At 64.1% G+C, this 24185-nt stretch overlaps 1 protein-coding gene across 4 annotated transcripts; it reads right to left on the reverse strand.

The window, feature by feature from the left end:
- Positions 1 to 5207: 5207 nt before the first annotated feature.
- Akt1 (AKT serine/threonine kinase 1) lies at positions 5208 to 22699 on the reverse strand. Of its 4 annotated transcripts, none has more exons than XM_087195644.1 (14): positions 22564 to 22699; positions 20652 to 20769; positions 12537 to 12665; positions 10020 to 10131; positions 9543 to 9690; positions 9190 to 9321; positions 9059 to 9124; positions 8421 to 8489; positions 8101 to 8226; positions 7888 to 8016; positions 7598 to 7713; positions 7440 to 7527; positions 6289 to 6391; positions 5208 to 6124 (listed from the first exon to the last, which is right to left on the reverse strand). In XM_087195644.1, the coding sequence occupies exons 2-14, from the start codon at positions 20695 to 20697 to the stop codon at positions 6045 to 6047; spliced, it is 1344 nt and encodes a 447-aa protein (XP_087051770.1). In that variant the 5' UTR covers positions 20698 to 20769; positions 22564 to 22699; the 3' UTR covers positions 5208 to 6044. The 4 variants fall into 4 exon arrangements, with proteins under 4 accessions (XP_087051770.1, XP_004836908.1, XP_004836909.1 ...); XM_004836851.2 differs by having other exon boundaries at positions 7598 to 7812; XM_004836852.2 differs by having other exon boundaries at positions 8101 to 8241.
- Between the last annotated feature and the right edge of the window lie 1486 nt (positions 22700 to 24185).

Below are 24185 nucleotides of genomic sequence, written 5' to 3' on the forward strand. Positions count from 1 at the left end.
ATGCTGGGCCGCCCCGTGGCAGGTATTGTTCCTGACCCGTGCCTGAAATGCTGCTGTCACACGCCTGGCTGTCACAGCCTGGTGTCTGCTGTGCTTTCCTGGTACCTGTGTAGCCTGGGCCTCAGCTGACTTGACAGCCCCTGCTTCCAGGAGCTCTGGTGTGGCAGGGGAGGAGTCTGGGCTAGGCTGGGTGGCTGGAGGTCCTTGCCCCATTTTGAGTGGCTGTGGTTGCAGGAGGCCCTGGGGACAAGCTGATGAGAAGTCCAGGGCCCTGGAGGATGGAGGTGGAGCCCCGCACATGCGCCCCTGGGGCCTGTCCTGAAGGAGGTAGGTCCCTGACCTCCCAGTGGCTCAGTGGGCAGTTGACCTGCTTCCCAGTATGAAGCCTGGGACTAGGACAGGTTTGGGGCAGAGGGCAGGGAGCAAGAAAAAGCCTTCCCTACTGTGGCACTGGGCACGGCAGCCAGCGTCCGGGGGCAGGCAACCTGGTTCTCAGGAAAGCCAGGCCCGAATGGGCTTTGGCCACGTCCAGCAGGTGTGTGTGGGTGTGAATGGGGTTGTAGCTCTTGCCTGGGTCGTCTGCACCCGAAGCATTCTGAGGCCTGGGGTAGCTGGCTTGAGCACTGGCTGACCGGCGTCCCGTGCCACAAGCACCAGGAACAAGCCATGTCACCTTGTGCTGGCGGCTCCCGCCAGGCTCACCTCTCCTCCGGCCTCAGGCCCAGAGCTGCCTCCCAGTCTCTGCCTGCAGATCCAGACCCCTGTGCTCGCGGCCGTCGCTGCCTTGCTCCCAGGCTGCCGCCCACCTGAGCACACCCTCAGCTCCTCTGCTCAGCCCCATTTTGGCAGCAGCCAGCTGTGTCACCTCCGTGCTGTGCTCTACCGGCTTGCATGTGCCTACCTACCAGTGACAGGCAGCAGCCTCAGCCCTCCTGCCCCCACCCCCAGCCTGCCCAGCCCTGGCTTTCTGCCTCAGCGTCCCTTCCTCGCCAGGGCTCTGCTCTGGGTGGCTGTAAGGCTCACTCTTAGGCTTGGTCTCGAGCAGCACCCACACCCTGGGGCTCAGCTCCCACCCTCACTCCTCAGCCTGCCTGGCTCACCACCAGCTGCAGCAGCAGTCTGGGAGGGTGGGTGCTGCCTGGACAGCACCTGGAGCACAGGTTTGTCACTGGTACTTGCTGGAAGCCCAGCTGGCCTTTAAACAGGTAAGAAAAGGCAAATCAGCCAGACCGGGCAGAAGCCCACAAGACAGGAAGGGCCCCAAAGCTCCGTGCCCAAGCTGAGGGCATACAGGGTCGGAGCCAGGGCCCTGAGTTTGCACACCGAACACAGAGGGGATGCTGCCCTGCACTAGAGGGGCATCAAGAATACAGCAGGGGGGCCGGGGATTTAGCTCAGTGGTGCTGCCGCCTGCCTCGCAAGCACAAGGTCCAGAGTTCGATCCCCGGTACCAAAAAAAAAAACAACAAATTACAGCAGGAAGCAGGTCCATTCGCAGTGGAAGCCTGGGAGCCTCACCTCCATGGGGCACAGGCAGGGTCCTCGGCAGGGTATCAGACCAGCAGGGGCCACAGGATCCAGGAGCAGCTGCCCTGTCCCTCACAGCCAGGCCATTGCTGGTATTTTGTTTCACCCTAATACTCAATAAGACAAAACGTACCTACCTGGTGTCTAGTAAAAACAAACATGCAGAGAATAGGAAAATACACTTTACAGTGAGAAGGAAAGCCGGAAGTCTAGAGGAAAGTTCATTGGACAAGATCAAAAGCAAGGTTAATCACTGCAGAAGATTTACGCCCTGAAGACAGCAACAGAAACAGTCCAAAAGGAACCAGAAGCCGGGCTAGGAAGTGAGCAGAGCCGGGCACAGTAGTGTGTGCTTTTAACCCTCCCAGCACTTGGGAGGCCTGAGCAGAGCAGTGTGAGTGGTGAGACAGCTTCCGGCAGTCTAGCGCCTGAGTGGGGCGGGTATGAGGGTGCAGGAAGGGTTTTGAAGGTATAATTGCCGTAAAGCTTCCAAATTTGCTGGAATCATACACCTACTGAGCCCCAAACAGAAGCATGGAGAAAGCCACAGAAAGACACATCATGGTCAGATTCCCCCAAAGCAAGACCCTCTCAAGAAACCAGAAGGGAAAGAGAACCCTCCTAGGATTCTCCGCCCAACCCTGGCTTAAACACCCTGTCCCCTCCAAGCCCCTTGTGAGAGGCGCTGGTAACTGAGGCGGGCGGACCGACCCTCCTGTGGCCAGCGGGTGCTCTGAAAGCTCCTTGACTTGGCCACCTGTCACCCTGCACTGCCCCAGGACTGTGCCAGGGAGAGGCATCGCCAGACAGGGCCCCTCCACCTCGAGCTGGAGCTGGTAGCCAGAGGGAACCGCTTTTCCTATGCCCCGCCAGACTGGTGCTGTATCGTTAGTGACAGAAAGTGAACTTCGACCCTTGAAAGTGTCTGACAAAAGCGAAGGTGAAATAAAGACATTTCAGACATGCCAAAGCTGGAAGAATTGCAAGAACTGTGGAAAGCAGCTTTCCAGGCAGAAGGAAGATGACAGCAGATGGGAAGGAGATGTGTGCAGAGGCCGAAGAGCTGTGGCATGGGCAGGGTGTGGGTCCGGTGAAGGCTGTTTTCTTCATATCCCTGGCAACCCTTTACTGACTGTGTATCAAGGACTCCTACACTGAACGATAAACACCAGCCCAGCTCGAAGAGGCGCAAAGGACTGGACTGGACGTTTCTCCATGGCAGGGATGCAGACACCCCATAGTACATGAGAAGATGCCCATCAGGAAGCTGCAGGTCTCATCCACGGTGAGGCTGTCATGTGGTGTTTCCACTGTGGAGAGCAGGAGGCCGTTCCTCAGGAAGCTACAGCGCTGCCTGGGACTCAGCAGGACTGCGTCGGGGCGTGTCACCAAAGAAATAACAGTACACAGTCGGGGCTGGCGTATATATATTTACTGCACACTAGTGTTCATGGCAGCTCTATTCCTAGTAGCCAGCGGGTAGGGACAACCCAGATGTCCAGCACAGCAGGATGTGCAAAGCCTACTGTCAACACAGTGGAACGTGACTGCCCTCAGAAAGAAAGCTCTGACCCACACAGTGACATAGATGGACCTGAAGGAGAACACTCAGTGAAAGAGCCAGACACAGAAGACCTCACCCGGGTGAGGCAGCCAAGCAACCAGAGCTGTGGGGATGGGAAGCATGGGCGGGGACCAGGGGCTGGGGCCAGCAGGGATGGAGAGCCCCACTCAACAGTGCAGCTTTCATTTGGAGAGGCCAAGTTCTCAACAGGACAGTGGTCGGACAGCACACGAAGGTGTGTAATGCCACCGACTGTTCACCTAAAAACGGCGAGTGGCGAAATGCACACATATTTTACCACAGTAAAATAGCGTGAAACAACTATTCAAAGCAAAAATGATGACACTATTTGGAGGTTTATGCCATGTTTGGAAACAAAATTTATGACAATCCCAAGGCTGAGAAAGGAGAAATCAAAGTGGACTGCTTTTAGGCTCTCTTACACCACTTGAAGGTGGGCTATGACAAAGATAGCATAAAGCCTGAAGCCACCGGGCTGGAGAGCCATTCATTTTTAAAATATTTAAATGCAACATGGTACCCTGGAATAAAAAGACAGCATTTGTGGGAAGCTCATGAAACCCAGGCAAATGAGCCAATAAAGGAAATAAAATGGGAAGATTTAAAAGACACATTTAAAGGCCTGGGATTTAGCTCAGTGTTTCTGCCACCTGCCTTGCAAGCACAAGGTCCCGAGTTCAATCCCCGGTACCAAAAAAACCAAACCAAAACAAAAAAGACACATTTAACCCGAAAGGAGGCAGACGTGGGGCAGAAGTGGAGAAGGCGGTGTGTGCCAGCTCAGCCACACCACCGGCCCTGCCACTGTGCCGTCCGAATACCTCCCTGCTGGCCAGAGGCCTTTTTTTTAAAACAAAAAGGTAAGACTCAACTATATGCTGTCTACAAGAAATTCACTCTAAAGAAATGAGTCACAAGAACAGGGTGGAATAAGCAAGCCTCTGCCGAGTGATGAGCCCAGACTCTGAGCAAGGGCCCCTGGCAGGGGCCTTACCTGGGAGAGCAGGCACAGCCTTCAGTGCCTCCCAGCATGCTGATCATCCATGTTACCCGGACCCGCGGAGCTGACTGCTGCACCCGCTGAAGCATGGGAAGGGCCAGGGCCAAAGCCACTTGTGTCTTCCTGTCTTCCAAGCCTGCCCGGTGCTGGGAAGAGTAGGCTGTGGGTGCACTGGGCACGGGAAGGAGCTTCGTCTGGCAGAGCCCCACTGCGGCCTCCTTGGCTGCCCCTCTGCTGCGGACCATTCCATCTGAGCAGTGGGAAGGTTGGGGTGGGCTCAGAGGCTCTTCGTCCCGTCCCTGCATCCATCCCTGGGGCTCTGGACTGTAGAAAGGGCCCCAAGGGCTCTTGGGAAGGGGCAGCTCTGGCTCTCCAGCACCAGGTCCATCCCTGGCTCCAGCTGTGTCTCCATTTCCCCCTTCGGTCAGTCACTTTTTCAGTGAGGTATGCTCACGGTTGGAGGATAATGGAAGGCCGTTGCATGTTCTGGTTTCTGCCATGCTCGTTTTGTATGATGTGAAGTCTGGATGCCTCCTCTCCAAAGCATCGTGAGTGTGTAGCGCTGCACGTATGTTCTCCAGCAAAGCTGTGTAAGGCGTCAGCGGGGTGGCTTGTAACACACAGCCTGTCAGAACTGCGGATCAGGGACACCCAGAGACCTCAGCTGCCCCTGAAGGTCCAGAATGTCACCCTGTCTGCCCAGTGGGAATGGGACAGCACCCACCTTGTCCACCCTGCACAGAGTGGATCCCATTACCAATAGGCCCTGGCCCCCGCTCTGCAGTCCCTGACCAGTTGCGCCCCGCCTGGCCCAGAGCAGTACCACCAGGGGGCGCCAGCTGTGCATCCTGCAGGCGGCTGGTTCCAGGTGCTCTGGGGGGATCTGGGCCCCAGCTGTTCCCCTCACAGCGCTGGGCCCTGCCATGTCCAGTCCTTCCCGGTGGCCAGGGTCTCGCTCCTTTCCCAGCCCAGGCAGCTGCCTCCTCTCCCCACAGGGGTGTCCTGGAGGCTGCCCCTGCCTCAGAACGAGGCCAGCCTCAGCACAGGCCCTGGCCACAGCCCTTTAGCCCACAACACCCAGCAAAGCCAGCCACAAACTTGAAAAGCAATTTTTATTGAAGATTTGGAGGGAACGTTTCATATTATAATAGTAAAAATGCTAAAGTTCAATGTTGTAAAAAATGGCATGGTGCAGCAGCAGCCAAATCTGGCCAGGACAGGGAGGGCCAGGCGAGAGGGTCAGAGGTGAAGCTCAGGACAAGTGTGGAGGCAGAAATCATCCAAGGCAAGGGGTAGGGAGGGGCTTCCTGTCACTGAGATTACACCCCCAAAGGCCGGGAATGGCAAGGTACACGGCATTAGACTGAGACCTTGCATCTCCATCCTGCAGGCGAACCCTGGCCCACCTCGTCCCGTCCCATCCCATCCCATCCCGGCCCATCTGGGGGAAGCTCCAAGGATGTCCTCAGAGGCATGGCCCCAGTGCAGGGGCTGCCTGTGCCCCACCTGCAGACGGGGTGCCAGCCAGTGTGCCCAGTGAAGCTGCCCAGGTGCCGCAGGCAGGCCCAGCCCTGGACCTGGGGTGGGTGGCAGCTGGATGCATGGCCAGCCGGGGCAGTGCAAGATGTGCCCAGACCCGCCGGCCCCACACTGCAAGGGCTGCAGAGGTCTTTGACATTTCCTACGAGTGTAATTGTTCAGAGGGCTGAGGCCACATTTGCAGAACAGATTGGATGAAATAAATTAAGAGAAACTGCAGGACAATATTTCTCTTGACCTGGCCAGGTGGCAGCACACTGTTCCAGCAAGAATGTCCTCCATCTGGGAGGCTCCTCCCAAAGCATTTGAGAAATCAGCCATCAAATGCAGGTCATCTGTTCGAGGCTTCCAACACGTGCCAGATGCAGCTGCCGAGGCTCTGCTGAGGGCGCTTCAGGCTGTGCCACTGGCTGAGTAGGAGAACTGTGGGAAGTGCGGCCTCCGCTCGCTGTCCACACATTCCATGTTGTCATCTGCAGGGCGAGACATGGCTCAGGGGAAACCGAGGCAGCGCTGCAGCCCGGGTGCAATGATGCCAGCCCTCAGAACACTGACACCCGCCCCACCACTGCCACCACAATCTAGACTGTAAAGCGTCCGAAGCCACCAGAGCAGGTGTGCGGGGGTAGCCCCTCACCTTGGTCGGGCGGCGTGATGGTGATCATTTGGGCTGTGAACTCTTCATCAAAATACCTGGTGTCGGTCTCCGAGGTGACCTGCGGCTTGAAGGGCGGGCTGAGCTGCAGGAGGCACAGCAAAGGCTGGTTACAGACCTTGTCCCACACCCCCGTGTGCCCCAACTCAGGGGACAGCCCCTCAGTGCCTGCACTCCAGGGCCGTCTGGGAGGAGTTCCGGGGAGGAGTTGGGGTGGGCAGGGCGGGGGAGCTCCACTCACAGCCCCTCAGGTGGAGGGAGGACCCCAACCCCGACACAGGAGCCCCTCGTGTTCCTCGCACAGGGTGAGCCAATCTGGCAGCGGGCAGTGTGCCAGGCGGGAGGGGACCTGGGACCCCAGGACCCCAGTGTGACTGCCTCCTTGGGAAGGGGTCCGGGAGGGGCTGACCCAGAGGTACAGGGACAACGGGGGCTTCCCCTCTTCTCAAGCTCATCCTCCAGAAGCCCGGGGAAGGACAAATCTCTTGGAGGAAGCAGCCTCAGACTGCCCCTTAGGGTCCACAGGCGAAGAATCCCAGACATCATCCTGGAGTCTGGTTTGGGGATCAGTGCTGCCCCAGTGGACTCGCAGGCTCCCTGGTCAGGGCTGGGCAGGAGGGGAGACTGTCTACGCTCTCTACCCTCAAGGGCAGAGCCAGAAGGGGACAGGAAGCTGGGCAAGGGCCGGGGGGCCTGCTGGCTACTGCGGCCTGCAATGGGTACTCAGGGAGACACCAGCGAAAGACGGCTCAGTGCCAGGGCACCCAGTACCCACTGGGCAGACCAGGCCCCTCAAGGCCAAGAGCAAGGTGCACCCACCACTGGCAGAGAGCAGACCGGCACCCTCCCCACGCCCACAAGCTTCCCACATGGCCTAGGTGGATGGGGTGCGTTGGGGCCCAGCTCCTCGGGGAGGAAGGAGGGAGGGAGGCCTGGGCCAGCTCCAGGACCCCTGCAGGTGAGCACAGGCAATGGGGTGCAGGTGAGGGCTCTCTGGCTCCCGTGTCTGTGCGTGTGCTGGCGAGGGCAAGCATGCATGCCACCGTGCGGCCCAGCGGGCTGGCTGGGGCTCAGTGTGGCGAGGGCGTGCGGCGCAGGGGAGGACGTGCGGCGCGGGGGGGCTCGGCCTGCACCTTCTTCTCATACACATCCTGCCACATGATGCTGGCGAAGAAGCGGTGCTGCATGATCTCCTTGGCGTCCTCAGAGCCCCCGCCGAGCCTGCGGGGACACAGCTGGCTCAGCACTGGCCCGGCCCCGCCCTCCTGGGTGTGCGGGGCAGGGGCCACACCTCTGCTTGGGGTCCTTCTTGAGCAGTCCCGAGAGTAGGGACTTGGCCTCGGGGCCAAGCGTGCGTGGGAAGCGGATCTCCTCCATGAGGATGAGCTCGAACAGCTTCTCGTGGTCCTGGTTGTAGAAGGGCAGGCGGCCGCACATCATCTCGTACATGACCACGCCCAGCCCCCACCAGTCCACTGCGCGGCCGTAGTCGTTGTCCTCCAGCACCTGCCCGGGGACTCAGTGTCACAGCGCACTGTGGCACAGGGCAGCAGGGCATGGGTGGCCCAGTGGGTGACGCACCTCAGGGGCCAGGTACTCAGGCGTCCCGCAGAAGGTCTTCATGGTGGCGCCGTCCTTGATGCCCTCCTTGCACAGCCCAAAGTCCGTGATCTTGATGTGCCCATCCTTGTCCAGCATGAGGTTCTCCAGCTGTGGGGAGGCCTGGGGTCAGCACTGCCGGCCCGGTCCCCGCCGACCACAAGCTCACTCCGGTGGCACACCTTGGGGTCCCACCTTGAGGTCTCGGTACACCACGTTCTTCTCAGAGTGCAGGTAGTCCAAGGCCGACACAATCTCCGCACCGTAGAAGCGGGCCCGGTCCTCGGAGAACACACGCTCACGGGACAGGTGGAAGAAGAGCTGTGGGAGGGGACACTGAGGGGCCACAGGTGGAGGGCTCCCTGCCACCTGCAGGCAGGGCACAGTGGGGCCAGCCCAGGAGGCCCAGGGTCTGGAGGTCCTACAGACCCCAGAGACCCCTACTCGGGACAGAGCACCTGTGTCCCCGACGAGCCCACCCGTGGACAGGTGCCCTCGGGCTGCACCCTGCCTACCTCGCCCCCGTTGGCGTACTCCATGACAAAGCAGAGGCGGTCATGGGTCTGGAAGGAGTACTTCAGGGCCTGGAAGGGAGCACAGCTGGAGCCGAGGACCTCAGGGCACAGACAGATGGAGGCCACGTGCCCACCAGTGCCAGGTGACCCACAAGCACCGAGGCACGTTCTATGGGTGAGCTACAGGGTCTGGGTTAAGACCCAGGGGCCCACCAGGACTTCACCGGCAGATAACGTGCCAGACGCCGGGGCCAGCAGAGCTGAAGGCAAGTCAAGTGCCGGCTAAGAGCATCCACCCAGACGCGCTGAGCTGCCTGGCCACCTTTACCTCTCAGAAGGCCGCCAATGGCTGGTCACCCGCAAGTGCTGACCCTGGGGCTAAGTGACTGGCTGGACTGGGCCCTCCCTTGGGATGGGGCACCCAGCACACGCCCCTCCTGACTGGGGCCCACCCGGTAAGCCTGGAAGGCGGTTTTGAAGAGGTGCGGGTCTTCCGGGCCCTTGGCAGAGTGGGTGGAGGCCAAGGTCACCAGGCCCGCTTGTGCAGCCTGCAGCCCGCAGCCGGCCCCATCATGCCCAGCCCGCCACGGGCCACGTACAAAGCCCCACAAGGGCTGGGCGTGAGTGGCCCCACTCACCGTGAGGAAGGGATGCCTGGAGTTCTGCAGGACGCGGTTCTCAGTGAGTGTGTGGGCCACCTCATCCTGGAAGGTGGGACCAGTGAGTGCTGTCGCCCTGCCCCGCACCCCCACCCTGCCTGCCCGCGTACCTTGGCCACGATGACCTCCTTCTTTAGGATCTTCATGGCGTAGTAGCGGCCCGTGGCCTTCTCCTTCACCAGGATCACTTTCCCAAAGGTGCCCTTGCCCAGCAGCTTCAGGTATTCAAACTCATTCATGGTCTGTGGGCAGCAGGAGCGCTGGTCAGGGCCCCTGTGTCCCACAGCTGCCTGAAACCCAGAGTGTCAAGCACAGCAGCCTGGGAGGCAGGGTGCAGGCAGGGCCTGAGTCACCTGCAGGCCTGCAGGGTCAGTAAGGATGCTAGTGACCCCCGGGCCTCAGACCCAGGCCACACCCAGGAAGCTGGGTGAGGACCCCGACCCCCAGCGGGCCCAAGCTTTACCACACGGTGCTTGGGCTTGGCCAGAGACACCTCCATCTCCTCGGCCCCCGAGTTGTCGCTGGGTGAGCCTGACTGAAACTCCATCAGCTCCTCCTCCTGCCTCTTGAGCCCATCGGCCACTGTCTGGATGGCTGTTGTCCACTCCTCCCTACAGAGCGTCGGCTGAGTCCCCTTCGTCTGTGGCTGGCCCAGCAACCCCAGACAGAGGCCCCAGCGGCCACCCAGAGCCTGGCCTCCACACACACAGTCTGAAAACGCCCAGATGCTGGGGACATGGAGCTCCAACCCCAGCAGCATGGCACCCAACCCACCCTGTTTTCACCTCCAGCTTCAGTTTTTCCAGCCACCCAAACCGCAAGGTCGGACAGGGCTACTTTCTAGAATGGACCAAGGATGGCCACAAGCAGCAGGCTCCGTAGCCCTGCCCGCCACCTCCGTGGCTACTGCCCGCAGCCATCCACACCCCACCCTTCGCACCGCTCCTCTGGCGTCTCCACGTGGAAAGTGCGCTCAATGACCGTGGTCCACTGCAGGCAGCGGATGATGAAGGTGTTGGGCCTGGGCCGCTCCGTCTTCATCAGCTGGCATTCTGAGGACGGGGCCAGGGGGCACCATCTGCATCTGCCTCCTCAACACACACCCCACAGTCCTGGCTGCACCAGGCTTGTCCCTACAGAACCTCACCTGGTCCCAGAACATCCCAGCCCCTCTCCAAGGCTGGATCCCTCATAAACAGGGCCGGGCCCTGCTGCAGCTGGGATGCCTTGCCCTGGAGCTGAGAGGCATCCCCAAGAGGGACCCCCTCCCACAGCACTTCCTGCCTTTGTCTGTGAGCCCCCATCTCATGCTAGGCCTTGGAGAGTGGGGGGCATTGAGGTTCCGGAGCAGGGCTGGGATGCAACCTGCCCATCCCACCTGGTACATGAATGTCTGCAGCTTTTCCAAGTCAAGCTGGAGCGTCTAGAGAACACATATGTCTAGAGCACATGCACACCTGAAGCACAGACACTGGAGCACATACACCTACAGCAGGAACACCTGTAGCACACAGGAGTAGCTACACAGCTGCAGAACATCCTCCTTGAGCACACACACCAGCAACACATACACACCTGCAATATACACACCCAGAGCATATGCATGCCTGCAACACATGCACACCTGGGACACGTGCAAGCTGGAACATACACACACCTGTGATACATGTATACTGCAACATGCATACCTGGGGCCCACACAACCCTGGGGCTCATGCACACCTGCAGCACACCCCCCACAGTGGATTGATGGTGAGGACAAAGCACCCTTGAGGAGTGTGAGTCATCTGTGCAGAGAGGGCTCTGGGCAGGGCTTGGAGTGAGGCAGACAGGGCTGAGGGGCCAGCAGAGGGGCCTCCCACATTCCAGCACCCAGGCCCTGGCAACGTGAGGGCCTGGCTGGGCTCCACTGGGGGCCCAGCTCTGTGGGGAGGGCCTGTGTCAACAGGCATGGGAGAGTGGAAAACCTGCCTGCCCTTGTGTGGCACGGAGCCTCCTGTTTCCTCCAGGACAGTCCACTGGAAGCCACCAGATGGGGCGCCATGCCCAGAGGGGCTGGGGCTTTGGCCCCACACACACCAGAACCCACCCTGGAAAAAGCCCCTGGTCACAGAGGCCCAGCACACCCAGCCCATCCCACCCCAAGCCCACTCCCTGGCCGGTGCCACCACCTGTCTCCTGCAGCCCATGGCCCCTGCCGTGCACCTCTAGAGTGCCTGCCTCCTGCCCCTGCCCACCACACTTCCGCTGGGGCACAAGCCCGGTGCCTCCCCCAGCAAGGCCCCCTCTGCTGCCACGAAGGCCCTGGCTCTGACCGTGGAGACGCTGGAGAGAGCTTAGGTGGAGGCTCCCAGGGGCCTTGTGTCTGCCTCCCTGGTCTCACGCGTCCTGGGGGCCCCCCGACTGTCAGATCGCTCTGCCGCTGTGGGGCCTCAGGCTGCAGGAACCTCGGAGGAGGAACTCGGGGTTCAGAGGAACCAGGTCAAGGTAAAGCCCCCGGGAAGCCCTCAGCCTGGCCTCATAGGGCAGAGTCTGCTCCTCCCACCTGGGTCCCCGGGGCTAGCAGTGCTATGTCCTCCTCCTCAGAGCACAGGCTGGGGACACTCGGGGTTGGTGCCGGTGCACCCAGGGTGCCAGAACCATCCCCACTCCTCTTCCTGTCCTCAAGTGCTGAGGCTAGGTCCTTGCATACCCAGCCTGGGTCCCACCGGTTCTGGCTGGGGCCAGAACCCTCAGGCCAGTGAGACTGGGGGAGCCAGAGGACCCCAGGTCCCAGGGTGCAACCCAGGACCAAGCCACGGTGGGCACTGCACTACACCCCCAGACTACAGCCTCAGGCCAACCCGAGTCCTGACCTTGGCCAGCCCCCCTCCCCAGATGCCCCACAGCGGAGCCCTATCAACACTCGGTCACCCCTGTACCCTTGGGCCTGTTCTGGGCCAACCCCTAGGTGAGCTGGCCTACAGTGGTGGCAGAGAACAAGGATTCAGCATCCTGCCAGCCAGGCCCACATGAGCAGGGCTTCCTGGATGCCTACGGCCCTTGCCCACCGTAAGGGAGGCAAAGGGACCCCACAGATATGGGGGACTCAGGGAGCCTTCAAAGGAGAAGCCCCGATTCTTCCTGGGGGTGGCAGAGGCTGTGGGAGCTGGAAGCCCCCACCCCTCCTGCCCTGCCCGGGGGTCCCCAAGAGAGACCTGGTGGGCCCCATTTAGCCCCATGTCCCAGAGCCTCCAGCTTCCAAACAAGAGCCCCAGGGGACAGTGCGATGGTGGCCATGCCTGAGCTGACCATGAAGGCCTGGAGGTGACCCAGGAGCTGGCACCGCCCAACCTGCTCCCCAGGACACAGGCCAAACGGGACCTCAGCAGGGGCCTGGCCCGCACAGAGGGCTCCAGCCATCCCTGCCCACCATCACCATCCCCCTCCAACCCAGGGCATCCAAGAGGACACTTACGCGCCACGGAGAAGTTGTTGAGAGGGGACTCACGCTGGTCCACGTCCTGTGGCCGCTCCTTGTAGCCGATGAAGGTGCCATCGTTCTTGAGGAGGAAGTAGCGTGGCCGCCAGGTCTTGATGTACTCCCCTGTGGGCGGGCAGGAGGCCGTGTGCTAAGCATACTGTCTGTGCGGGTCGACAGAGGTGCTCCGGGGAGACAGGCACCCAGAGGGCCCAGCTACACCGTCAGGGCTCAGGATGAGAGCTCTGCCCAGGCACCTGAGGCCAGCAGGTGGTGGTTGCTGGTCCCTGGCCGAGGAGGGAGCCTGCTGTGTGGCGGGGCGGGGGACGTGTGGCTGATACAGGCATGTCCGCAGCTGGCCAGGGCTGGGCCACAGGATGGCAACCCCACCTGGGACAGCCCTGCCGGCCCTAGGCTCTGGGTGCCACTTGGGGCCTGTGGGGCAGACCTGGGAGGCTCCCGCAGCTGGGCACCAAGACCTGCCCTGGGTCACCCAGGTACACAGCAATGGTCTCCCTCCAGTTTGCAACATCAGCCATAAACAGGCGCTCATGAGTGGGGACCAGAGCAGATGTCCTCTGTGATCTCCGAGCAACTGTCATTTTTCATACTGACACCCGGAAAAAATGTTTCATTTACATTTTGCCGAGCAAGGAGTCTGAACAGGGAACTTACTAATCAGGCAATTTCTTCATCTGAGGGGACACTGAGCAGAGGGTGGGGTGGGACCAGCCCACAGGGCTGAGGCCCTGCGCAGGGGCCAGGTCCTCCGCCACGCCTAGCCCTGGAGGGCACCTGGAGGGACAAGCAGACAGCAATGGCGTGGTCCCTCGGGGTGAGGCACGCACACTACAGCCCCCCAGAGCACAGAGTGGGTCCCCGGTCAGGAGCCTGGGGCAGGCACTGCTTCCGAGGTGCCCGGGCTGCGGGGACAGGCAGCACCTCAACTTCCTACAGCCCAGGAGGCCTGGCCATGCTTCTCCACCTACGGCCCTCCTGCAGGCCACTCCACACGCTGGTGTCCAGGGGACCCAGTCTCGAGCCCTCAGAGCCTTGGCTCCGCCCTCCTCCCAGGCTGCAGGCCACAGAGGCTCCTCCCAAGCCCACCACCCCATCCTCCAACCAAACTGTCTTCACCCCGTGCCACCCTGCCCACTGGGAGGTGCACAGGGGATGGAAGCGCCTGCCCTAGCAGGGCCAAGTGTGCGTGTGGGGCTCCGGGTGGGCGTGGGGCAGGCTTGGCAGAGGGTGGCCAGAGCCCAGCCCAGGCCACCACCCCGGCCCCAGACACCAGCAGGAAGGTTTCCTGGTCTGGGCCGCCCGAGACGTGTGTGAGCGCTGCAGGGGTCCTTCGGAGGGGATAGCCCCTCGGTGCTGGCCCACAGCTCACCTGTGGCCGCCAGGGCACCTAACCTAACCCTGGATCCCAGGGCCACTGGGGGCCTTGGACCATCAGCCAGCACCAACCCTCGAGAAGGAGGGTCGCCATCTGCCCCTCTCCCAGGGCACAGCGCAGGGTCCCACACCCTGGGGACCCCAGGGCTTCAGGCAGTCGGCAGCGCAGGCCGTGGACTCCAGCCCTGGCCTCGCACCGCAAGGCCCCACCCAGCCCCCAGCCCGGATGCAGGGCCTGGCAGCACAGCATGGGCAGGAAGTGGAGGGAGCAGAGCGGGCAGGGGGCACCCACCCACCCCGTGTGCCCACCCGCCGGTGCCAGTCTGGAGCTGTCGGCCCCTGATGGAGTGCCTCCCATCTCGCCAGCTGCCGCTCCCCGGGACACTAACCGAGCGGGGCGGCTGATGAGCAGCGCACCCGCACGCCCCGGAAATCCATCTTGCTCCACCAACTGCCGCCCCCCGCCGCCCCGCAGGCCCCCTCCCACCACACCCAGCACTCAGCCGCCCAACCAATTCCAACCTGGCCCTACAGCAGCATCCTCCCAGCTCCTGCCCTGCCGGCTCGGCCTCAGCACAAGCCATTCTGGGAGCAGGACCTGGGGGTGCAGGCTAAAGGTAGCCCTCACTGGGAGGAGCTCAGTCCCCCCAAGAGAAGCGTTGGAAGAGGCCTCGCCCTCTCTTTGCCTGTGGGCCTGGCACCCAGACCCCTCCAGAGGAAGAACAGGGCCCTGCACCCGGGCCAGGCTGGGAAACACAATCTCCTCCTTCATCTCCGTGTCCCGGGCCAGGCAGGCCCTCACTGTGGTGGGGGGCAGCTATGGCCCGGGCCGTGAGTAGCATCTTAACAAGTTCAGTCCAGACAGGATGAGAGGCAGGCGGGCAGCCCGGACTACAGCCCTGGGCCCCGTCCTCACCAGGATGGGGAGACCCTGGGGGATAAGTCAAGGGGGCAGCCACAGAGGGCTTGTGGGGGGCACATGCCCACCCTTGGGGTCGAGGCGGGTGGGATAGGCAGGAAGAGACTGGTCCTCGAGGCTCCCTTTTGTGTAAGCATCTCAGAGGCACACCACTCTGACCTGACTCCTTACCCTGGGGCAAGCCAAGTCCTGGAGCTGGCCGCCCTTCCATCCTATCCTTCAGCGACGCAGAGCCACATGGGAACCCCAGGACCCAGCCTGCACCCAAGTGCCCTCACAGGGCCACACTCTTCCAGAGGACAGAGCCAAGTCAACCTCCCAGGACACTGCCCCTCCACAGGTCCCCACTGCTCCCCGAGGCCAGAGGCACACTCCACAAGCAGGATGATCCGAGGCAGCCACAGTGGGCACCCAGCTGGAGGCTCACACCCCCTGCTCGGCCCAACCCTGACATGAGCATGGGCACAGCTCCCCGAAAAGTGCGGCGGCTGTGAGGACCCATGTCCGCACCTCAGGCTGGCAGCGGTGGGCACTGTCTGTCCCCGCTTCTGGGCTCCCGCCCTGTCCACCACTCCAGGACTAGGTCCTTCCAGCCCCTGGGGTTGGGGCCCCGCCTCCACCCAGAGCTGCAGGGTGGGCAGCTGACCCAGGCCCTCTGCCCCAGCCCGTGGCCCATATGCATCCCTGTGGTCAACCTGATTGGGTCCCCAGCCATCCCCGGGAAGGGCAGGGGTCCCTCCAGGCAGTCCCTCCTGGGCTGGATGCTGGGGTTCTAGCAGGGCCCCCCAGGAGGGCCCAGTGGCCAAAGCACCATTGGTGGGGCCTCATGGCCAGTGCTAGGCCGGCTGTAGGTCAGGGTGCCCATGCAGCACCATCACACATCCGTCCTTGGGCTCCCCCCAGGCGGCAGGAGTGCAGGCCCCTCTGAGCCACAGCACCCAGCCCCCACATCCCAAGTGCCACAAACACCCCACGTCCCGGCTCTCTGGAAACTGCTGGGTAAACACTGCTGCACGCTGGTGCAGTGGCAGGCGGCAGCTGGCGGGGCGCCAGGCGGCACCGAGCTGTTTCTCCACAGCAAAGTGAGCCCCAGCAGGCCCGTGGAGCAGGCACCAGCTGACAACGGCGCCTGCACAGTCCCCCGCTGCTGCCACATCCATCGTGCTCGACAGCTGCTGGGCGCCCATTTACCTTCTCCAGCACATTGAGCACGCACGCACACAGTGAGGATGGTGGCCCTTGGGGCCGGTGGGCAGCAGGCAGCACAGTCACCTCCAAGACCCAGCTGTCCATCGTGCTTCTGCCTGGGCCTCAGGTCCCTACATCCCCAACTCGAGCAGGTGCAGGCCACCAATAGACCAGGAACCAGTGAGGTCAGCACAGGGCGGGCAGGAGCCACACGACGGTGGCCACAGCCCCCACCTGGGAGCAGGGAGGGCAGGATCATTATGCCCACCTGCTCCTCAGGGAAACTGAGTCTCCCACAAGGGCTCACTCGAGGTCACACAGAAGCAGAGATCGAGCACAGGCCCAGGTGCTGCAGGACTCATGCAGCTCTTTGAGAGCTCTGGCTCTGCCCTGAAGCAGGCCCGGCCAAGGCACATAGGGTCCGGGGGTGCAGGGAGGCCCAGGGCCATCAGGGTGCCATCGGGGCCGCGCTCCAGCCTCCAGGATGACAGCACCACTCCTGCCCATTACCACACCCGTCGGAGCTGCAGGCTCCGTCCCACCCACCCTGCTGCCTCCCTACAGCACCTCCTCCTTGGCACTGCCCAGCACCCTACCCTGGCCAGACCCCACCACGCCACAAACCCAGCCTATACGTCTATCACTAAGCCCAGTGCTGCCGCATCCTGTGTCCCCCACATCTTCCCACTCAGCCCTGTGGCCTGTGCTGGGTGGTTGGTCCCCTCCTGTGCCCACACCCAGCTTCTAGTCTCCAGCCTGGTAGCCCAGTCCCCCAGGCACTGGCTCTGCCTGTCCTGCTCAGAGCTCACAGTGGCCACACCCCAGCCCACGAGCCGCCAGCTCTGCCTTCACCAAGCTCTGTGCCCACACCAGGTCTCCCTTCACCTGCTCTGTGTGTGGAGCAGCTGCTGACAGCAGGGGACCTATGACAGGCTGGAGGTCACACGAGGGAGGGGCCCGGGAGGCCTACACAGCACGGCACCTGGGAAGCACTGCCTGCCCTCAGCCCAGCCCAACCCACCCTAGCAGGGACAGCGACAGGGTTCCTGGTGGGATAAGGGGAGGCAGGGAGGGCACCGGCCAGGAAGTGAGCAGGCAGTGCCACCCTGTGCGGGGACAGGAGCCCAGGCTCCTCCGGGGCAGAGCAGGCAGGGCAGTAGGGCTGCTCACACGCGAGCCCCGGCCCGTGCAGACACCTAGAGGACAAAGAGGCCGGGGCCCAGGGCACAGGTGCTACCTTCCCCGAGAGCTGCCTTGCACCCCAGGATCCCTGCCTCAGGGCCACCCTGGGCCAGCAGCCTGAGCACAGTGCTGAGTCTGCTCTGCAGGACGCCCAGCCAGCACCTCCGGGCACCACCGGACCCAGGGGGTCTCAGCCCACTCCCACCAAGCTGGGTTCCTAGCAGGACCCAGTGTGGGTCGCCAGCAGGCTCCCCCGGAGGAAGCCCTACCAGACACCCTGCTGAGGCCCCGGGCAGGTGGCCCACTCCACATGTCACTTGTAGGGGGCTGCAGCGCTGCCCACCTAAACCCAGCACCCCAGGGTCCACCCACACCCCAGAGTGGCAGGAGTCACCAGCGAAGCCCACTGCCCAGCACCAACATCTGCAGGAACAGACCTGTTATTTCCCAAGGTCAAAGAGAAGCATGTCCAGCAGCAGAGGACAGGCAGCACGGAGGGGTGAGTGGCCCCCAGCAGACAGGGCCACGGCTGTAACAGGGCCCTCCGCCAGCTGCCGGCCCAGGTCTGGCCAGGGAGAGCGGGGCGGGCAGAGCTGTGGCCTCTGCCATCACCACAGGGAGGCCCCGGGCAGCTCCAGCTGTGGGAGGGCCGAGGCCGGGGGCTGGCGCCGCGCCTGGCCTGGGTGTGCCCAGACGGGGGAGTGCCAGTCCAGCCAGCCAGCTCCCTCCGCACCCCCAGCACTTCTAGGAACCAGCCTGATGCAGCCCACCGGTCTCTCCTGGGAGCCAGGAGCCACCCCAGTGCAGCCCTTCCCTGGCCTCGGCTCCCTGTAGCACAGGGCTGCATGGGGCCAGGCCCACGGCTGGGTGGGCCGCATGGCTCGGTGCCCACTCCACTGCCCCATGACCCCATGGAGCCGCCCCCACCGAAGGACACCTCTGCCAGACAGGATGGACAACTAGGACATAGCGGCAGGAGCGGTACCCGCGTGGGAGCCACCAGGCTCAGGGGCCCCAGATCCAGGCTGGGGCCGACAGTGACCCCGTGCCCAGCACAAGGCCGCCTGCTTCCTCTTTTGTTGTTTGTTTTTAGAGGGAGAGTTCAATATGCTCACAAAACAGGAAACTTGGGCCCTGCACCACTGCCCTCGGCCACAGCCACCCCACCGGCCCCACCACCTGTCTCCACCAGCGGGCCAGGGGCCGGGCTGCCACACTCAGCACACCCTCCTCGAGGACAGCCAAGGTGCACCAACGGCGACCAAGCGGCCAGCCCCGGCCTGGGACTCACTGCCCAGGGTTCCAGGCCCGAAGCTCTCAGATGTCCAGGGCGGGGGTCAGGTGAGTCCACAGCAGGACACAGGTGGCTCAGCCAGTGCACTGCTCTCCTGGGTTCAGCTGAGCCAAGGCCCAGGCACCCCAACACGCACCCGGGCACACACACCTGGCAGACCCACGCAGGAGACCACTGGCAGGCAGGGTCCCGGCCAGGCACGTGTGTCTGGGGCCAGCCCTCTCTATCCGCAGGGTCCCTCCTGCCGGCAGCCGCACATCGCCCTGTGCCAGAGCCCACATCCCTACCTGTCCCTGAGTCCTTCTCTCCTGGGCCAGCTCCGGTGTGGCTCAGGGACACGGGGGACTATGCAAGCCTGGCCGAGGGCACAGGACCAGGACACCTGCGGCAGAGGTTCTGCCTGGGCACCGCCCTCCGGGTGCGCGACACACAACATTCACTGGCTCATCTCCATGGCCTCGTGGCCCCGAGGCACGGTCACCCAGCCTGGGCCAGCCCAAGTGGTCCTGATGGTGCTGTGTCCCTGGACTCAGCCCAGGCCCCAGGCTGTCCCACGGAGCCCTAGCTGAGACAGCCCCTCACCTCGGGCAGCACCCTACCCTGCAGGAGCTGAGGAGGGTAAGGCATAGCCAGTGGCCCTGAAGACAGGCTGGCACGTCCCAGCAGCCCCGGCCTGCATGCTGTGGGGCCCCCAGGGGACACTGCAGGCCAAAGAGGGCAGTGAGCACGAGTGGCCCACTGGGCTGGGCAGGGCAGGGAGGGCCCCGGAGGCCAAGAAGGGAAACCAGGGGCCCAGGCCAGGCCGAGCAGCAGGAATGCTGGCGCCACCTCCTGTCTGGTGGCTGCCCACACCTGGCCACCTGTGCTGAGGCTGGAAGCATGGGGACAGGGCCTCTCCCTGGCGGGGAAGCTGAGGCCGGCAGCTGGGCCTCGGCTGTGCTGAGGGATGGCAGGTCCCACCCCACTGTGCGGATCGGGACGCTGAGGCCCCAGGCTGTCCACCGTTGCCCCGGAGGGCACCACCAGGACAGAGTGGCCCAACAGGGCCCCACCCAGCCCACCCTCGGGACACCCCAGGGCCGGATGTCCTGTGGCCTCCAGGCCTCAGAGGGAGCACTGGGAGCTGCAACCTGAAACTCCCAGGCCCCAGGGGAGCCTGCCGGGCCTGGCGGTCACAGAGGGTCTGACGAGACACCCCGGAAGCGAAGCCAGGCCTCTTCCCATCACTCAACCAGCAACTGCCCAGGAAGCGGACTGTGCGGCAGAGTGGGAAGCCACAGGCCCAGTGGGACTGGGGTCCCCGCACCACCGGCTGTGAGGTGAGCCAGTCGGGGAAGGTGTGGCCTGGGCCCGGGGGCCAAGATGGGCCGGCGCTGGACAGGAGCCAGGGAGGAGGCCGGCGGGCAGGAAGAGGGCGGCCAGCACGGCCCCCACGGCCACAGGCTGCAGCCTCACCTCCCGGCAGCTGCCAAACTAGGCTCTCTAGGTACAAGCCGACCACATCCTCCATGCCAGCTTCTAGCCCTCTGGAGGCCCTGGTGTCTCGTCTCTGTCACCCTTGGCTTCCTCCCAGCCCCTGCAGCTCCCAGGCCCACTCTGCTGAGGAGCTCCTATACATCCCACAAAAACCCTATTTCATAGCACCCACTTTTGCCACAGCTCCCTGTCTGACCTGTGCCTGGGGCTCCCCGCCACACAGACACGGGGTCTATCCACAGGAGGGCATGGTGGGCCCCTGGCATGGAACCACCAGGACTTCCAGAAGAGTGGGGCTCCAGGAGAGGAGGCGTGGAAGGGCTAGCCAGCGCCCACCCTAGGGCAGGAGGGCACAGATGGAAGAAGAGCCTGTCCCAAGCCCTTCCCTGGGCTGCAGGGCTCCCGAGGGTGCAGGCTGGCCCAGGCCGGGCCCCAGTGGGAGGGGCCCGCAGCCCCAGAGTCCAGCTTCAGGTGGCATGGCCCTGCACCGCCGCGGGGAGCCCTTGGGAGTGCCCAGCTGCCAGCGCACCTGCCCCCGGGTGCCATGTCCTCACCACATTCCAGGAAAGCCAGGGTGGCACCCGCCCTGCCAGCACCCACCACCAGGAAGGCCAGCGTCCGGCCCAGGCTGCGGCCTGGCCCGGCAGCGCCCACTGACCTCGCTTGTGCAGCCAGCCCTCCTTCACGATGGCCACGTCGTTCATGGTGCCCGTGGGCCCTTGTGGTCTCCACAGCCTCCTCTCAGGGGGCTCAGGGCCCAACCCTGGCCACCGCGTCTGGAACAAGAAGGGGATGTGAGGCGGGGCCCGAGGGTCCCGGCCGGCACCGCCCACCGCCCCTCCGCCCCTCCGCCTTCTCCCCAGACCCATGGTTCCTGGCCTGCAGGAGCACTCCCACCCAGGGCCTCTGTCCAGCCTGCCCACTGCCTCCTCCAGGCCACCCTGGCAGGACGTTCGGCCCACAGGCTGGGACCCCCACACACTGGGAAAGCAGAGCCCAGGCCAGATGCAGGCAACAGCTCCAAGGGGAGCCCGGAGCGTGGCGATACTGACACCGTCCACCAGAAACCCCAGGCCTCCTAAGCCACAGCACCCTGCCCTCTGAATCTGATTCATTCATTCCGCCAGCATGGACCAGGCTTCTCTGGTTTTGCCATGCCCTGGGCTGGGCGCCTAGGACAAAGACACGTTCAGATGGTCTGTCAGTGAGTGAGGACCATACACAGCAGGTTGGTCACAGACCCACAATCACAGCATTCACCAGGCCACAAAAGGGGGGCACTGTACAAGCCACACCCTTCAGGGGCCCACCAGCCAGCCCATGCCAAACAGCTATCCCACTGCAAGTACTGTACTCCTAGGCATCCCTCAAAACCCAGTTCCCATGTCACCACTTCTGGGCATCCTGTGAAGGAGCACCTGGACACTCCTGCCAGCAGCCCTGTGCTAGCCCTCAGGGGACTATAGGCCCAGCAGAGACCCAAGGGCCAGGTGGCATGGACCCCAACATGAGTGCTTCTACAGCCAGCCTAGAGCCCTCCCACCGGCCACGTCTCTGGCCTCCCAAGGCTCAGGCTGGGCACCCAGGGTCACTGGCCCTCATTGTCTTCAGTGACATCTGGCCCAGCAGGAAGGCCCCAACACCTGTGTGAAGGGCTGGGACAGGGAAGACCAGGCCCCAGGGGAAGTGGGCGCTGGACAGTCCTGGGAAGCAGGGCAGGAGGCTCCCCGGGGCAGGGCAGCTGGGGGCTCTGTGGCCCAGTGGGCGTGGCCTGGGCGCCTCCACCCCCACCGCGGCCCAGGCCTGCTGTTGACAGTCAGACAGCTGTCGGGCCTGTGTATAAATACATCACACACACGCGCCGGGTGCAGGGGCAGGGCGCGCCTGGGTGTGGGACCCTGCCTCGGGTCCCCAGTGCCTCACTCAGGAGTGGGGGGCGCTACCATTACGGCCTGAGGCACAACACCCAGACAACATCTGACACTCGGCGGGGAGCTGGGGGTCCATCGGCCTCCAAAGCGCCCGCCCTTCACTGGGGCTGGGGCAGGCTGTGACCAGTGGCCGCCTGGAGCAAGGAGGGGCTGGGGCCCCAAGGCACAAGCGCAGCTCGGGAACCAGCTGGCCCGGGACGGCCCGACTCGGGCGGCCCCCTGGCCCTCCAGGGTGGGTAGCACCTCCAGGCCCAGGCAGGCAGGAAGCAGCTTCCGGGCCGGGCCGGGAGGGCCAGGCGCCCTTTGTGGGCTAGGCTGGGCGCCCTGCCACCGCGACAACTTTTCGTCCACGGGAAATGAGGTCTTCCAGGCCCTCCCACGGGCTCGCAGGCCCCAGCCTTTCTCCTACCCCAGCCCCACTCCGCCGCGCCCCGCCGGCCCAGGGCGCCGAGCCCCCCGCGCCCGACAGCGCCCCTCTCCGCGGGCCAAGGTCAAGCGGAGGCCGGGCTGGGCGGTCGGCTCCCGGCGCCCGCGCCCTCCACGCCCAGGCCGCGCTCGGCCACTTCCTGCTCTGCGCGGCGGCCCGGCGGGAACAAAGCGCGGCGGCCGCGGACGGACGGCGGGGGGCGGCGCACTCACCGGCCGCGTGCGAGCGGGCCTAGCCGGGCCGCGGCCTCGGGCGCCCGCCGATCCGCATCCCGGGCCGCGCTGGGCAGGGCCGCCGGAGGCCTCAGGGCGCAGGGCGGGCGCGGAGCGGGCGCGGGGCGGGCGCGGGGCGGGCGCGGGCCGGCTGGGCGCTGCTCGGTCGCCGCCGCTCGCCGCTCCGTGCTCCGCACCGCTGCGCTGGGCCGGCCCCGCCGCCTCGGCTCCCTTCGCTTCGCCTCGCTCGGTGCTGCGCCGCGCCGCCGCTGGCCTCTCCCCGCCCTCTCCCCGCCCCGCGTGCCCGCCCCGAGCCCGAGCCGCGCCCACATCCGCCTCCTCCGCCCCGGGCGCCCAGAACGCGCTGCGCCCTGGCCAGCGGCCGAGGAGCCAGCGCGAGGCCGGGCCGGGGCCGCTAGCCGAGCGCGCAGCCTGCTCGGTGGTCTGCGGTCTCCGCTCTCAGAGCGACCCATTGCCTACTTCCCTACGGCTCCCGGCCCTGTTAGCGGAGGCCTGAGACCCTGCTGGGGCGGGGTGGTAGTTTGTGTGCAGTCCTCATCCTGGGGCACGGAGGGGCAGCCACCAGTGTCCCCAAAGGAAGCATGTGGGGGGCTCGGTCGCAAACGTGGGTGGAGGACATAGCAGGTGACAGAGGACACATCCGGCCCGGGTCCCACCTGAGCTGGGTTCAGACTCCCAGAGGAGGAAGGGGGGACTCGCGGTGGGGGACCCTCTTGGCTGGACTCAGGTGGGTGGACCCCCTGTTTGCTGGGGACCCCTAAGGCACCCCTGATTCCTGCACAGGGGCTGCATCGCGCCCGCACCCCTATCCCTTGTCCGGCTCCCAGTCGTGGGCTCCTCACTGCCCTGCCCCCACCCAGAGGTCCCCACGGATATTAACCCTTTAGGGAAAAGGCTCCCCCGGTACTGGGGGGCGTGGGGAGTCACTTTTTGGTTTTTCATCCAAGGGTCAGAGTTCCCTTGGGAACTCTGGGCGGAGCGCTCGGGATGGAGTCTGGGGCTCCCCTTGCTTCCTGGGGCTGACCAGAAAAAGTACTGTCACAGGCACAGGGCACCCTCCGGGCAGGGCCTGTCCCAGCTCACAGGACCCATCCGGCAGGCCTGGGCCCTATGCTGCCCACAGCGCAGTGTCAGATGCCTGTCCATCCCTCACGCAGCGAACCTGCCCCCTTAGACTGTCCCGGGACAGGGTGGCCGGCCAGGGCCACTGAGTGCCAGTAGCACGCCCCCTTGTGGAAGACGCGGCAATGCCCGCTGCTCTGTGGCCGGCCCGAGGGCCCCCTGCCTGGCAGCTCGGGATGCCCAAGGCTGCTGTAGCCCAACACCCCAGCCACACCCAGTCCTGATTTCCCTCTGTGTGCACCGGCCCCCCTCAGGCAGGGTCTCTCAGTGGAAGGGCACCCCCTCTTCTTTAGCCCCCCAAGAAGAAAGCAAAGCCTCTCTTCTGAGCAGCCCTGTGGACCCCCAGACAGTGCCAAGGAGAGGACCCTGTGGCCTAGCCTGGCTGCTGCTTGGAACCAGATGTTCCTAACAGAAACTGCTGCACTGGGCCCCTCCTCCCTAACACCTTCTGCAGGTGGCAACCCACACAGGATTGAGGG

The sequence above is a fragment of the Heterocephalus glaber genome, unplaced genomic scaffold (assembly GCF_053883595.1).
Source record: "Heterocephalus glaber isolate CG9 unplaced genomic scaffold, H.glaber_assembly_v1.0 deba00001608, whole genome shotgun sequence".
Classification (NCBI taxonomy): domain Eukaryota; kingdom Metazoa; phylum Chordata; class Mammalia; order Rodentia; family Bathyergidae; genus Heterocephalus; species Heterocephalus glaber.